Genomic DNA, 17,217 nt, shown 5'->3' with positions numbered 1-17,217 from the left:
AGGCAAAAAAATTAAAACTTTCTACATACACATGCAAGAAGCTCATTGTAATTAATAAAATGATTTCAAAACATGAACCATCGGATGATCAGAAGAAAATATAGTTAAGTTTTGGTTCTGTTTTTTATTCATAAAGCAACAACATGCCGTCATTATAGTACATGTATGTACCCAGAACAATTATCTGTGCATATCAATGAGAATGAAGAAAAAAAAGATCTAGTGAAGGTGAGGCAGATGGTCGAGATACGTGATGCCATGAGTAATGTAATACACGATTACAGTAGTTACGGTCTTATCAGTAATAGTGTCTTCGAGTTTTTTGAATTCATTTTTTCCAATTTTATAAATCATTACCATATAAAGAATTATAAGTATATTTAAAATTTTCATTCCACGAGCAAGCTGCCATCACAGTTTATTATCATTTTGTAATATTCTGTGAGCATACAATAGGGATATATATCAACAATTTAATTTGTTTGATATAAAGTACATTAACACCTTCCAGTTGTCTATAAGTCTGTGATCATATGAATTTATTAAACACAACCTAGACAAATGTATCACATGCTGGATAAATTATATAATTATTGTTAAATAGTAAACATTAGCTTCATCGATATTGCGATCTATGTGAAAAGAACATTCGTATTTAGATTCATTAAAGTCAGTTAAGGAAGTGTCAATCAACTAATGCGTGTGAATTACCATGCTTTGTTCTATTGGCTTGACTAAAAAAGTACGAAAAATTAAAATCTTAAATTGTAGTTAGCAATAAAATATTCCAATACAGCTTCATAAGGGGGAACTTTACTCATAAAGAACCTTGAGACATTTTTTCTATTACAATAACCGCATGGAATATTGAGGCATCAAAACATTTTCAAGCTGATGACTATGCAAGATATTCTTAGTTTTAACAATCAATAATATTACTTAACAATACTTCTTTCGAATTTAAAATGACTGAGATCCACTCAGCATGTTTACTTCCTAAAATTTCCAAGGAATCGATATTTTTCTTTCGTCTGTTTGCAAGTAAACCTGTGCAAATATTTTAATTCAACGGGGTTACAAAAACTTCGAATGCACAATTTTTAAACATAAAAACAATGCGTTGATTTGGCACTATTACAACGCAGCAGATTGTAGAGCAAATACAAATTATTATTTAATTGCGAGCAGTTGGCCAAAATCTCTAATTGCAATACACAAGATCCTAATTTAATAAAAATACCGAAAATTAAAAATACCCCCGTAATATTCAGCTTCACGCTGAAGAATTGAGTATTAATATGATGATTTTTTAATTGTAAGAGCACAGATTATTCATTGGATTTAATGTTATAGCAATAATACAGATATATTTTTACGAAATTCTATTTGTTTGAATTCGTATTTAGTTATTTGTCGGAATCATTCATGTCACGTCAGTGTTTTTCCAACGACTGCACAACTCAGTTCTTCTGAAATGCATATGACATTATCAATGAAGCGACTTAGAAAAACACAGAATGTTTCCTTGAAGTCTTATAACATATTAATTAGATGATTCCACAGTTACGTAAAAAAGTGATCTGGATCAAATTATAATATTATATATTATTAATACACAACTCAATACTTAGGCCGTTGTCGAGCCACATTGAAACATATATATGTGTCTTACAGCTAAGAGTTACTTCTGAAATCAGTCGTTATTTGGTTTAATACGAGTTTCGTTTACTAAATTTAAGTAACCGGCTATAGAATACGATCTAAATAGATTATCCAACTCTGCAGTCAAAGAAACGAGACCCTTACTTTTCAGCAGCCTATAGAATACACCACTAATTCTTAATGTAAAAAAATATTAAAAAATTAATCGTATCCAATTATTACCTATATTTCCACAAAATTTTCAACAATTTACGCGCACTATAACAGATATCAATCAAAGATCACGAAGCCTACATGATGTAACAAAATGATATGTTGAAAATTTAATCTCATTTTTAATATTACGTGAGTTTATCAAATTTTTTTCATCTAGAAGCAAGAGTGAAAATACAATATTCGAATAAAAATATGTACAGCGTATGCAAAATCAAAAGAGCACCTTGTCCAACTTTTGACTTAAGATATGTGGATGTAAAAACATTAATTTGGTACAATCGAGATTGTAGACTGGCAAAACTTTTTGTAACTTGAATTTACACAAATTTCCAACAATGCTAGTCTTGAATATAATTATGAACCAATTGTTATATTATGTTCTAGATGTCGTCTAATAGCCAAATAATACGAATGGTTGAGAACTTGAGTATATGATCATATTATGTTATGAAAAAAAACCACAAATTCAAATACATTAATCGAGCAACAGGGTTGATGATCTATTTCTAATATGTTTCCATAAACCGGTATTCTAAGGCTGTTTTCACTGTCTGGCGGTACACTGGGTCCCTTTCCACGATATTTCTAATGTCTAATCAATATCTTAATTTAATATTACATATCTTATATACCAAGAATTTGAATTCACAGCTTAAGCATAAGTCAAAAGCACTCTTGTTGCACTCAAGAAACGTTCATTGTACAATTAGTATTTTAAAAGCCTAAGAACCGCTGAAAAAAATCAGAGCCGAGCACATCATGACAATGCATAAGTGCCATACATGTATGATAAATATGATTCTTTGAATGTCAGGTCGTAAAGGTAAATTCTGGTTTGACTAAGGGGCTGCGCATTTGGATGTCAGCTACAAGTAAACTTTTTTCTTGCGTAATTACTTTTTCGGACAAATTTTCTTTGATGTATTTAGAAGCTATAGGTAGAGAAATGCATCATAATTTATCATGTAAGCAACTTTTGTCAGTAAACGACCGGCGCCTTATATCAGAGAACAAAATATATTTATCGTTTTTATTTGCTTAGTACAGTAGTTAAATACATGATAATTTCTTTATGTTAAAATTTGCAGTTATGAAGTTAATTTTTATCAGCAATGCATTTCTGAGATAATCGGCCATTATTCAATACTAAGTCTCTGAATTTATAGGTGACGGAAATTTAAATTATAATCCGTAATTTTAACTTTAGTCTTTGATCTAATTCTACAGTTCTGAAATGAAAGAATAACAGGAGTAAGCAAGGTCTAAAAATGCTGATTGTTTGGTAACATAAACAATTTTTAAAATTATGTAGAGGCATGTTTATAAAGACGCGTTTCAAATAAGTTAGCGATTGTAAAAAACTCATTTGTCTTTCATGTTAGACAAAACGTATCACTTTTTAGATATATATAAAACTATTCATTGTTATTAAATCAAACACAAAAAAATAAAACCATTGACATTATCTCAAGTATATTATAACAGAAGATTAAATGTATACAAAATGTATCACTTTTTAGATATATATAAAACTATTCATTGTTATTAAATCAAACACAAAAAATAAAACCATTGACATTATCTCAAGTATATTATAACAGAAGATTAAATCGAAAATGCATCGCATATGTGAAGAAAGAGGCAGGGTGTTTCACCTCATCTGGAACCCGGTGAACCATTCCTGGTGAGTTTACACTATATGATTTTGCTATTCACAATTTTTTTCAAGGAGCATCCTTTTAATTTTCTATCATTTAATTAACAAGCCAAGAATATTGTAGTAGTCAATAACTGTTTATCATGAGGCAAAAAGGTGACACTAAGGAACTTGTAACACTTTTTACACTAACATCGGTAAAAAATATAGATATATCGTACATTACTATTAGAGTATTATTTGATTAGATTCAAAATTACATAACGACTACTAGAATTCGTTAGGAATACATAGATTTAACTAAGAATGTGATTAATATAGTGTAAACTCACCCTCAGGTGATACAACCCATATATTATTAGTATATGGGAGTGTGACCTTTACATCCCACATATTATATTATTATGTATACGGGTGTGTGACGTTTAGGTTTAATTGTATCGTGTGTTGCGTGTGCGCGTCATCTTTTGACTGATCTGCTCTTCTTGGAGAAGTTGGCCTCGGAATTGGCTGACTTGGTCCAGTGCTGCATTCAATGTATCACGCTGCTGTGTCAACAGTTCTTCCCACTTTTGGGCGTATGCTGTAACAAACAAGATTTAATCCCGTCAACATCAAGGCGTGATTATGTAGCAAGCAGTCAGCCGGTTATATGGTATTACAGTGTTTAGTCACGATGATCAGATGGCTTTCTAATAAATGAAATTCTCTCAGATTCAGTAAATAGCACAGACTCTTAGACTAATTATACAAAATAGAGAATTATATTAGAATACAAAAAACGCAAGCTGCGAGGATTAAACAATTTCTATCCAGGATCCGTGATCCAGACTGAGTACTAAATTTAATAAATGTTCATCCACTAAGTTGTAGCATGAAATTTCGGACAGTCTGATAAGCATTATGCTTTATTTTATAAATTGAGATTGAACAGCAGTTTAAAAACATAGGAAACAAAATGCACAAAGCACAAATCGCCCCTGTTCTTGTTCCTGAAGATAATACACGTGTCTAATTCATTTGTGTCAAATGTCAAATGTTCTATGTTGGTACGATAATATGGTAATAGATAAGTTAGTAATAATAAGTTAGATTATTATCAATTCAAAAAATAAACCAGAGATGATACAATACATTTTTACCGCAATGATTAGTAAGTGCATTTAACACACTACCATACCGATAATATTAATGTTTAAAAATATAAAACCATTATGATGGGAATCCACAAAAATAACATTTATTAACAAACTGGTTGATGTACATACATGAGGGTGTGCAAGGTAACCTTGTTAAGATAGTACTATACTTTTATCTCTAAATTCATGTACAGTAAATCCAAGATGCTGTGCAGACATAATGATGGTATACGGATACCCATTGAAAAGAATAAAGTTGAGCATAGCCTTCCAGAGTTTAACGAAATAGAATAATGAAAGCTCCTCTTAAATTCACAAAACTTAATGACTGATTAGAAATCTTGAAGTATCTGATTCAAGCAGAGATTGCTCAAATATCAACGATTAATTGTCAAATCTTGCAGCTATTTTCAGGTCATGATTCCATAGGATAGAATGTAAATTTGATATTATCACTTATAAAAGTAATGTGTAATTTTGACACAACAGAAACATTATCTTCAATAATTAGTTAGTATCTCCACACAAAACTACGAACCTGAAAGATCAATAAAAGTAAAAAAATTTGAAGATCATAACACAAACGTTGAAATAATTGTATCTACAATGTTCAACCATTTTTTTCATTTCGTTTTGAATTGTCAATGAATATTATTTTTGGGGATGTATTGCAAGTAATAATGTCTTTTAAGATTTGTTGAAGCCAAAAATGACAATTAGTACTTAGTACAGATTAAGATGAGCATTTATTGCTTATATGTTTTTATTGTTTCGAACATTGTCGTACCATCAGAAAATTGCTTTCTCTCTACGAGACGCCTATGTATTGTGAACCGCCTCAGGTAGGGTGACTCAAACTTTGTTCTTTTCCGTCTCAAATCTGTAAGGGTTCCTGCTTTACATTAAGTTTTTATAACATACAACTATATAATTAAATATTGTAAATCAAATGTCAACGAACGAATTTCCAGTGCTGAGAGAAAATTCAAGAATTTATACACGAAGTTAAGCTATGGTATTGAAATACACTTCCAGAGTGAAAAAATAATATATCTACATTCATTTTCTTAGCTAGAAATTGTAATTAGGAGTTACTCAAATCACGCGCTATATTTTGAATCTTCAATATCGTTCATCAATACTGGTTTTATAGAAATTTTCAGTGATTTGTTGCTTATTTGTGCCAAGGAATTTCCTCAATTGTTGCATCGAAACTTTACGTTAAGTGAAAAATATTATATTTCTGGAGAATATCATATCAATAGCACACGCAGTTTTAAAATAGTCACGCACATGCTAGCCATGCTACAAACAGCAAGAATATAAAATTTTAGCATCAAAATCACAGCATAAACTTATATAAATGCAATATTACAGAAAATATACTTAAAACTTATTTACATAAACGATAAGATACACGTAAACTCCAATGTAGCTATGAACAGATTGACAAGTTCAAAGTGAATGTCAAAAACAATGAAGTTACTAGTTTATAAGTTAACAATTAAAAAATTAAATGAACTCCTTAATTATTTTGGGATTCATTATTAAAATTATTGAAGCTTTCTTCTTTGAGCTACATTTATTCATTTCCATTATGTAAGTACGTAAAAAACGCAACATAAACTGCAGGCAACAATGTAAACAGAATCACATTGATTATTAAGTTTGACACAAATTGAAATAGTTTTCTGCACAGGCCTTTCTTCGCTAATTTCTGGTTTGCAATATCTGATTCCACAACTGAGATCTCAGCTATATTGGAGTCTATTGATTTTTTCAAGACACACTTTTCTACTAATGTCGAAGTGCGTTTGAATCCAGAATCTATTGGACCCTTTTCTGGCACAGATGTGTTGAAATTTGGTTGCAATGTGTCTAGCTTAAAATGAGATAGATTTTTCACTTGTTGATTCACTTTTAAAATCGAAGACGCTGTATTAGCCGTACTTTTTAAAATGGATGGCATTTCAAGATGTTTATCAGAGTAATCAGTGAATATATTGATCTTAGCAGGTGAAGCATCATTTTTTATGAAATAAGAATTATCAGTTACAGGTGGAAAAATCAAATCACTTTCGATCATATTATTCAATTTTGAGTCCGACGTTCTGTCAATATTTGAAAACTTAGTATACTTCAGCTCGTCAATAAAGTTGTCATTTGCTTTCAAAGAATCATCTTCAAATAAATTAAGACTGTTAGACCCTGACGTTGTGTCAATTGTAAAATTCATAGTTTTCTTTCCAGTTCTACATTCATTCTCATCTGACATTACATGACTTTCAAAATTACTTTCACCTGCAATTGATTTTGATACTAAACTTTCCGTGAACGAAATCTTTTTTTTAGCTCTATTATGAAAAGTACCAGCCCAATTATATTTGGAATATTTTTTTATGCCAGAAATGGTTGATCTTCTGGTTTCACATTTTTTGTATAGTGGAGTGGTTCTAGCGGAAAACGTCTTATTATGCGTAGTCTCAATGGATACAGCACTAAGATTTTCACTGTATTTCTTTTCAGATTCAACTTCAAGCTTATCTTGATCACTATCAGAATTTGTTGAATTTTCAAACTTTAACTCATCTTTCCAAGGAGAATTATAGGAGTTCTTACCAGAAATTTGAGTCGACGAATTCAAATTAGAATGACTATCGTAATCAGGATTGTTATTCAATTTATCATTTATACTGATCGTTGTGTTTAATGTTGCATTGCTGCCTCTCCAGTTGTGGCTTAATGTGAAGATTGAATTAGCCTTTGTCATTGCGTGAGTATCTGTTGCAAATGGGCCCCGATGGGCAGTAATATTGTTACAAAGTTATGCACAATACTTACTAAGTTAATCTATCGAGAAAAAGAAACTACCCATTTACATATCAGACTGCACATAGTCAATTGGGTGTTTGGATTGAAAGATTGGAAAACTGTTTTTCAATATGGTACAGCTAGTATCAATATAATTGAAACTGTTCTACTGAATTGTTACACAACAATGTGAAAGCAAAATCAGTGGCTCCAATTTAATTTATGAAGGGAATTGTACGAAGGTTTGTTATAGAAAAATTGGAAGTTTGTGTGCACAAGTTATTATGACACATATCAAAAGAGCAATGGTAGATATTCAGTACGGAATCATAAAATTATGCCATAAAAACATGTAGCATAAAAATTTGGACAATCCCAAAATTGCATCTGCAGTGAGTCTGTCAGTTTAGGAAAAATGTAACTCGTTACTTACGACCCCGAAACTAATTCCAAATACATTTACCCTATGTTTAAAATATTAAGCTGTTGGATACCTAGATTCATTGGAAGTTCGTTATCCATGTATAAGTACGATTGTGTACTTTATACATAGGATATAGCAAATGTAATAAAGGATTAACATACCTTCCTGATCATAGTCCACCTCGTGTGTCGCACTGAAAACGCTGTGCGCATCGTTTAAAAACCGAGTTGTATTGTCAACCACAAGCTTATGTGTGTCCAAAACTTCTTCCTCTAATAACTGTAGCGCAGATACAGCTTCATGGAAAGTATATAAGTCCTGCGATAACTCGCCCTCCTAACGAAAATAATAAAGATTTTTTTCGTAGAAAGTAATTGAACCAACAAACTGAATTATAAAGACACTCATGGTAATATAATACGTCAACTTTAATGGAGTATTTTAAAACGAATTTGTTACTTACATTGAGTGATCTTAACTGTGCTAAATCGCTGTCTGACAGAACACTGTTGTTTGAATGGTCTTCTATCTTTAAACCTCGTTCGTCGTCATCTGTTGATGGTGCCTTTATTTCTGTTGGATCTGTTGCAGCTAGTTCCTTAACTCTGTCTGCGTATCGTAAAGTGTTAAGAGAATGTTCGCACGAGCTCATTCCTGGGCTGATCATAGCGATCTAAGATATTCAATAAATTGCAATTAAATAGTGAATACTTTAAATTGTAAACAAACTTGTAAACATAATATATCTGAAAAGTGCTTACCATGCAAGTTTTTGATTTTTCTCCTATAAAACTGTCTCGCAGAACCTGAGTCAGCTTACTGGCTCTGAATGGCAAATGCGTACCTTTGCGTCCCAGTGCACGGATACATTCTTTGAGCGCCAGCAGTGACTTGTTGATTTCAGCACCTTCCATTCCTGAGTAGCGAAAAATCAAACAAATATATTTCATTACAGGAATAATCTCAGAATAGGAATGCCTTCAGAATTACTATCAAGATAATTGAAAGATTGTTTAAAACCAAAACTCACTGGTTTGCCTGTTAGCTGACGATGTATCCGCTCCCCTTTCATTACCAGCAAGATCGATTAGAGAAAACTTTCCATGAACCTTGTGGGTTCCTGGCGTCCGTGCAATTATTTGAAAGACAGCATGTGACCTCGAAGAGTTAGCATTAGCGCTAGTTTGTCCGCTAGTTCTGGCACTATTACCATGTTGAATTAATTTCAGTACTTCATCACAAGATTCCACAACCTTTTCAGTCAGCCCAACTATTTGTACCTGTGACAAAAAAAATTATTACAATTTTATTACAACATAAATATTTTTCGAATAGGAAACAAATGCTAGATAGTGTGTCACAATGACTAAAGTTTTCTATTATTCCTGAAACTAGTAATACTAACCTGTTGTTTCCCATCCTCCAGTACTCGGAGCTTTTCTTTGTCAGCGAGCAGGTCAAACACTTTTCCTGAGTAAATCTCAAAAAAACTTGCAGAGATTATCAAATTCAGTGGACGATATTTAGTGGACTTTAAATACTTGAAAACGTCTTTAGCGACCATAGCATATATTCCTTTCTTGCAGTCCTGAGTTTTTCCATTGAAGTCTCCACCCATTGTGTGAGTCTTACCACTTCCGGTTTGACCATAAGCAAAACAAGTAGCCATTCCACCCTCAAAGATAGTTTGCACTAATGGCTTGGCTGTATATTTGTAGACTATTTCATTGGTACAAGTTTCATCAAAAGCGTAATCAAATCTGAACAGCTGATTTTCCAAATACTTGGTTAAATCAACCTTTGCTTTTGGTTCGTGGACGACCATCTGATCTTTACTGGGAACACTTATAACGTCTACTTCTTTACGATTCACTTCTTTACGATTTAACGGACGTTTTCGAACACAAACGGTTATTTGATGGTCTTCTACTGCGTCCGTGTCTCGCAGTGGTCTAAAGTCTATGGTGTTTTGATACTCCCTGAAGAAAAATAATGAAATTGTTAGCAATCATTGACTTTTCATACACACATAATTTTTTTATTCTCGCAGCTTGGCAGTGTGAAACTCCATCCGATTCAAAAATACGGTAAAAACTATTTTGATAACGCCTTTCAAAAGAGCCATGGAAAATAGTTACCTAATCATTGCAAGGAATTCCCAATTAGGATTTCCAGGATCCAAGTTCATTAATGCTTCTTTTTCCTCCTTTAGCTCTGCTTGTCGCTGCCTCCTCTCTTCTCTGTTCTTTTTTAGCCTTTCCACCTCTTTGACAACATTCGACCGTCTGCCTCTTCCATTTTCGACTTGTGCAGCTTGTTGTTGTTGTTGTTGTTGTTGAATTTGCAACTGCTGCTGTTGAGCCTGTTGTATCTGCAATTGTTTCTGCTTGCTCATTGCCACAGTGGAAGCACTTGATGGTGCTGGTGTTACCGGAGTTGGTGGTATATTCTCCAATTCCCGTCGAGTAAGACCTGAGATGGAATCACCATGTCCGTTTACAGATGTAATGGGTGGAATTATATTTGTGGGCCGTCCTGCTCGAGTGATTTGTCTATTTGGAACAGCTGAAAATTATAAAGAAATATTTATTACACTTGAGTGTATAATTTTCTATTATCTGTATGATTCACAACCTCAACAAAAAAAGAATCTGTGTATTCATTCAACTTGTTCCGATACTTGATGCTAATTTTACTCAGATGCAAATATAAACGCAAAACTGTTAATGCGGTGAATGGTACTAAAATTGTGGTTTAAAATTTGAAATACCTGAACGAAAATGTGCACGTAATATGGGATACAGAATAAAGGGAATAGTTTACCATCAGTGCAAGTGCCGTCTTGGGTCAAAGCCTGAATAGCGTTTTGTCGTTTATCGTCAAAGATTTTATTCTGTTTCTTAAAGCAATACGTGATTGGATCGAACCTCATTTCGGGGTAACAGTAAAACGTCAGAAGCTATCAGATTAAATTCGCGTGATATGCAAAAATCAAGGAGGTTTCACGGACGCGTAAAAATGCCAAAACGCTCGGTGAGGTTGTTCGCGTTATACTGCTCGAGGTCCTTGCCCTTGTACATTAGATATAGAGCCCGAATATCGATATTTCCATGTGAACACACGTGAGACACATTGGAACTTCGTAAAAGTCAACGAATCACGACAGTCTCGCCGCTTCAATCGCTACAAATCAATTCTATCAAAGACAAATAAAAAACAATAAAATTACGTCACCGGCTGAATAACTCCAGTACATGGAAATGTTTTATTTTTATGAAAACGTCCAGTTTGAAAGATCCAACGATAAGCAGAACAAGGAGCTTTTCCTCCCTTAGGGTGAAAAACCCCTCAAAACTCTCAACTTAGGGATGACTTCAGGCCCTCAACCTTTTTCCCATGGGAATTCAGCATTATGTATGACTTGGGGGTACGAATTCACCCCCAAGTTGAGTGTTTTTCCCTAAGGGCTATGCAGATATAACGGAGATAACTAATCTTAAGAAAGAAGTAATGATACACGGTAATACATACACTTACCTTTAACTGGAATAGACGCTCTCGTAGTATTCTGGAACCGAGTGAAAGCAAAATTTTGATTAACAAACTGTGTACAAAAGTTTTTGATTTACCGCAGTGCGATCAAGCAAAGGTATGGGGAAAACAGTAAGTGAAACCAGTGCTGAAAATACATAAAAAAACATTTTGAAAGCAACGTGTATGATACATAACGACAATTGATTACCTACATACATGTGAAACTGGACAAAAATTTCATTCGTCTGTATCTTTTGCAATGGTAGAAATTTCACCTCGCATAATTCAAACTTGCGTCATGATTCAATATGTTTCACTAACATAAACGAGTCGTTCCACTTGTGAATGGAATTGACATTTGCTATCTTTAGAAGTAAAATGCGTGGGACCTGATGCTTGTTTATATAACACACATAATTACGAAAGGTGATTTTCACTTCCAGTTATCGGATAGCTGATGTTTTTCCATAATTCTTTTGTTAATTAATTACTCTGCATCGTATATATTTATAGGAACGGTCGCAATTTTTTTCCCTCTACCTTAATAACGTAACGTGAAACTTCAACATCACATTCTGTACAAGATTCATATTTATTACATGTTTGTTCGTATCAAAATAAGCAACATAAAGTACTGTAATATGATATTACGAATGACTTTAAAAAGTTTATACAGAGCGGCTCTATCATCTATGACTAATCTGGTTTAGTAACAACTCCAACGGTAGAGAATGTGAAAGTACTTTTTTATGACATGAATTTCAATTGCAATGCTGGGGCTGGCCGTAAAAATAAGTCATATTGTTTTTCGCAATTTTTTTTTCCGTCCCAACACACAAAACTCCATTTGTTTAATGCGAATAGTGCAGTTGCGCTAATTGTAAGACAAACTTGACGCCAATTGATTATACCTTCACCATTAGAAGTCAGCCGCGGAATTTTGAACGAAGAATTATAATTTTCAAAGAACGCGAATTCCATAAGCCAACGCAGATTCCGAGGCAAAAGTTCGGGTATGTCGACAGGTGTCAGAGTAAATCGGATACTTGATAATCCCAAGACCAAAGAAAAAAGTCAAGAAGTTCGACTCGTAAAGCTAAAAATCTACACACAGGCGAAATGATCTGCAGCATTACCTACATTTATTGAAGCGGTACAACAGAACGCATCAAACGAAATTCCTCAATTAGCAACAAACTAAGTATTCATTTCTCAGCAGCAAATTAAAAAACGTCGACGTCGTATGAAAAAAATTCACAAGATCGAATTTGTTCAATGTCAAGTTCAAATCCGGTGCAGAGTTGTACAGCTTCAGTTTTGGCACATAGGCCAATCGGCTTCCTTGCCTAACACAAGCCTGCAGTATAAAAGAAGATTGAGCAAATACGGCGTTATATGTGAAAGTGAGAGAGATAGACGAGATGAAGAGAGAAAGAGGAGGTAGAATGGAGGAGAACAAGGTCGGGAACAATGTCAAGGTCTTAGGTTAGGGGTAAAAGGGCGAGAGAAGGAGTTGATGGTTTTTGGGGTGCGCGTTACCGAAAGCCGAGATGTAACTCGTACAGGCAGGGTTGCCGAGCTAAGACCATTTCTCGTGGTTTGTTGAGCACCGGAACGTCCGAGCGAGCCTTCATCCTGGTTCTCGTACTCGTCAACGCCGTCGTCCTCCTCACCGGAAGAGTCCTTGTGTTTTTTATTTTATTTAATTTTTTTCGTTTTTTTCGATTAGAGTAAACAAAGCGCGATTGTTAAAAAGGGTATTCAAGTCGGATACAAGAAAGAATAATTCAAGTTTAAACGAATAGTTAACTCGAAAAAATGAAAGAACATTGGAAGTTATGATTTTACGAAACAACATTAAATGAAAGGTAGAAGAATTCATAATAATCGTTACGATACGTTGAATATACAAACAGTTTTTCAGGCAGAGTTATATAAAATAAAGTGAAAAGTAATAAAATCAAAAGATCGATGAAAAATTACCAAAATAAAATTATTATCAGGAGGGTGGAGGATCAGAGGAGATGTGGGCAGAGAGTACGAAGAAAAGTAAATTAATATTTCGTGGTAAAACAATGTAACAGGGTTGTCGATATGGTTTTTTCCCCGATTTCCAGCAGGACACAATCCATTGTCGATGACCAAGTTGAGTCCAGCGTCCACGTATGATAGGCAAGAAAGAAAAATTATTTTGTTAGTAATTGGCTTCGAAGTTAGGGGTCGAATAATATCTGGTTAACAGAAAGCGACGATGGTGTATCACCGAATTAATTATTCCTCGTTCAACTTGAATTATTATGTAGTCACACTAGGCTCCTGTCGAATCAATATAACATAAATAACACGTTGTGTCGTGTACATGCGCGAACATTACGACCTGCATAAGTTTCTGCGTAACCTTGGAAAATAATATCCTATACAATAACAAAGAAAATATGTCAATTTCGCAAGTATATGACACAATTTGTAGATTCTATAATTCAAAAAATACGTCGCAGAATGTTGCAAAACGCAAAAAAAAAAAACACCGTCAAAATAGAACCTCCTGCAGCAAATGCGTTTTGTCGTCTATATTCCACATAGCGCATGTGCACATATATATGTATGTATACACGTTTTCACAAGCTGTCGCATGTTATGGCGAACGGTGTGAATGGAACTCTACTTATTGACGATTTTAGACGATAGTTGAACGTTGGAAATTCAATCACGTTATACCCAAGAGAAAAGTTGAATCTGTACAAAGATTTCGCCGTGTCAAGCATTTGCTTTTCCTCCGGTAACGAAATGAATGAAAAAATTACCACCTCTGAAAGAGGCAATATCATGTATTGTATGATTGATCTGAATACGAGTTTAAACGGTTGACAGTGTGTAACTGCAGCAAAGTACGCGTAATTGAGACTGCAGAGACTTGGAGTTTAATGGCCTATGCTTCTGGACGCGTTGGTCCAGAGTAAAATTACGCGTAAGAAACACTTTGACCAAATTTACACCGCGTAATTAAAATGGTAAGTAGATAAATGTTCAGGATGAGGGTGTCACAAGAATTTTCAGAATTCGAACGAATAAAATTCACTCTGAAACTGCACCGCGGAATCAAGCTAATGCGAAATATTGTGCAACGCGTAGAACAAACTCACTGTCGTATCAAATTACAAAATAACAATAGACGGTGCGATTGACACCATGTAAAAGTACATGAGAGTCTACGTGCTGAACTACAGATAACGATAATAATTAACACAAGGTTTAAAAAGCAAGTTTCTACCTGAAAGACGAATAAATACTGGAACATGAGGCGAAATATCGAAGGACGAACGTAAATTCTTTCATGTGAACCGAGGAGGTTAGCCCTATCGCTATGGCAACACGTCAACAAAATTTATCGGCAAGTCAATAATAAACCAGCGATGCTATATGAGTGTAATAGAATTATAGTTTCCAGCATGAATATCCTCATCCAAATGTGAAATTGATGCATATTTTTCGGACTATTTATTTTGACGCAGTAAATCATAGCTGGTGCTGTTTTTTCGTTAGTGGTCCTGAAGCGCCGATTTTCATTATCGATCCTCTTTCATTAATACAATAATAGTTTAGAGGCGTAAAAAGGTGAAAGATAAAGGCCTCACCTTATTACGAGCAGGCATCATGTGATTATTCACCGGCGGAGGTGGTCCCATCGTTTTCGGTACCAATTCGGGATTCAAAGCCAAAATCGCATCGATTTCCACCTGAAATAACAAAAATGCTTCTAGATAAAGTAATTCCCCGTTAAAAAAAAAAAAAATGACAAATTTGTTTTGCCGATACTGAGGGAGTTGTAAAAAAGAAAGAAAGAAAAACAAGATTAAACAAAAGCACGTGCTGTTTTACGAACTCGAAAGGGCAACGACCCAGTACCGAAAAAAGTACCCCCGATTGTTTAAAATTAAACATGACCGAACCTTATAGTTTAAATAACACAATCCCCACCTTTCTCCGCGGTATCATGCTCTGGGGAGACATTTTCAACATGTTTTGAACCTCGAAGTAACGCACTCGCAATTGAAATGTCTGCACACCCGAAATGTTCGCGTTCTCAAATTACATGTCAATAAACTCTAACATCGGTTGGTTAAGCCGGATTTAAAAAAATTGCTTTCTACCGCTTTTCGTCTTGTCTTTTATCACGGCACGGAATAAACGATAACGAGCTATTCCCGAACGATGAAAAAGTAATTGAAACCGATTTGAATAATGACTGCGAATTGATGGGAATCCGAGATGTTGACGGGTTACGGACTCGGAACCAACTCAAACGCTCGACGCTTGTCGAAAATAGACCGCTGTGTTCCCAATCGCAATACAGGTCGCTCTCGCCATTTCGTCATTGCATAATGAGATTAGGATAGAAAATAGCCCGAGAACCATGACCTGACCTAGGGAGATTTTCCAAGAAATTTCCCGAGACGTAGAGAAATTAGGTAATCGATTTCGCATTAGGCGAAAAGGAACAGGCAAAAAACCAAGTTCGAAGCTGACACCGAATAGGTAATAGCCGATTTGATGAATGTGTTTCGGTTTTTATAAAGTTGAAAAATCAGTTCGTATACCTAATTCACAACACTACGTTGCCGCCTGGAGAATGACCACCGACGGAATGCTTCCGAATCCATGAATGTGGTACAAGGTACAAGGTATACTCGGTGTTAAACTGATCGTTAATCAACGTAATTGCGTTGGGGAGTTAAGTAACTGTAGCAAATGCAGGGAACACCTCAATTCAACCAGCTGGGTCTAACAATAAGAACGTTAGGCGAGGTGTTACGTCGTTGCGGCGTGTCAAAGGTCTCACAACTACGCTAAATCTGGGTCACTTCGTTTAAACTTTAAGCTCACGGGCTATTCTCAAGCGAAGATGCTAATGACCGAGCTTACCTTTTTCGCGGATTGTATGATTAGCCTCCGTTGCTTTACAGACCCGTCAAATTGTACGTTTAGTGAGAATTTCGATGAGAATTAACGTTCGTTTTACATAGCATCCGTATTCATGTACCGTGCAAGCTAGCTGCTGCAAAAATGCTTACCAGACTGAATGGAATTTTTCTTCGGATTACGAACAAAGGTTTGATACGTTGTTCTCACTATGCGACTCGAGGTATCGATTTGTACATTCTAGAAAGTGTGCTATAACTTTATAAGTAGGCGGGGGAGTTTTTCCATCGGGAAATTGTTAGAGACTTCTTGCTTTGAAAGGATGTAGGTTCCTCACACGAGATTATATGAATATGCTTTTTTAAGTTGCTATATAATCAGGTTTTTCTTTTTTACTTCTTGTTGGAGAATATTTAATCGTACAATTTCAAATTAACGTTATTTTCTTTGACCACCGAACGGAGATGAAAAATTTTCAAGGATCATTCAAGCAAACAAAAATTATAATTAATATTTATTCAATGACGAACCTCTTTCCCTTTAGTCTCTCCTCTCTCAAACCATTCGACAGTGACACTCCGTTGCTCCCAGTTGACACCAGACACGATGGCAGAGTGAACGCGTCCTGAAATTTTAAGAAAAAAGCATAAAGACATTAGAATTACAACTCGCGTATGTAACTAAAAATTGTTTTCAGCGCTGCGCAAAATATGAACGAGCAACAATTTCCTGAATCAATTCCAATTCAGTTTAATATACGATTAAGCACATAAGTCAGCCATTGCGTGGGTGTGAACTCTTTATTTTCTGCCCTGTCACTCGCAATGGTTATAAGATCTAATTTTGTCTAGTTC

The 17,217-nt window shown here is 34.7% G+C and overlaps 1 protein-coding gene across 11 annotated transcripts in view; it reads right to left on the bottom strand.

Moving 5' to 3' along the window:
• Positions 1-104: 104 nt before the first annotated feature.
• LOC124415830 (kinesin-like protein KIF2A) overlaps positions 105-17,217 on the bottom strand; it is a 31,608-nt gene continuing 14,495 nt past the window's right edge. The window contains exons 2-13 of one of the 11 annotated variants that reach the window (XM_046896493.1): positions 16,894-16,988; positions 15,079-15,180; positions 12,983-13,126; positions 11,441-11,477; positions 10,048-10,474; positions 9,315-9,888; positions 8,940-9,189; positions 8,671-8,825; positions 8,373-8,582; positions 8,071-8,245; positions 5,462-5,566; positions 105-4,118 (exon numbers count right to left, since the gene is read on the bottom strand). In XM_046896493.1, the coding sequence (XP_046752449.1) occupies positions 3,967-4,118; positions 5,462-5,566; positions 8,071-8,245; positions 8,373-8,582; positions 8,671-8,825; positions 8,940-9,189; positions 9,315-9,888; positions 10,048-10,474; positions 11,441-11,477; positions 12,983-13,126; positions 15,079-15,180; positions 16,894-16,988 (2,426 nt within the window). In that variant the 3' untranslated portion in view covers positions 105-3,966. Of the gene's footprint in view, positions 4,119-5,461; positions 5,567-6,218; positions 7,456-8,070; positions 8,246-8,372; positions 8,583-8,670; positions 8,826-8,939; positions 9,190-9,314; positions 9,889-10,047; positions 10,475-11,440; positions 11,478-12,982; positions 13,127-15,078; positions 15,181-16,893; positions 16,989-17,217 lie in introns of those variants that run through there. The other 10 variants (XM_046896494.1, XM_046896496.1, XM_046896487.1 and 7 more) reach the window with 10 other exon arrangements.

This window comes from Diprion similis, chromosome 2 (assembly GCF_021155765.1).
Source record: "Diprion similis isolate iyDipSimi1 chromosome 2, iyDipSimi1.1, whole genome shotgun sequence".
In the NCBI taxonomy this organism is placed as follows: Eukaryota; Metazoa; Arthropoda; class Insecta; order Hymenoptera; family Diprionidae; genus Diprion; species Diprion similis.
This window is presented reverse-complemented; position numbering and strand designations above follow the sequence as displayed.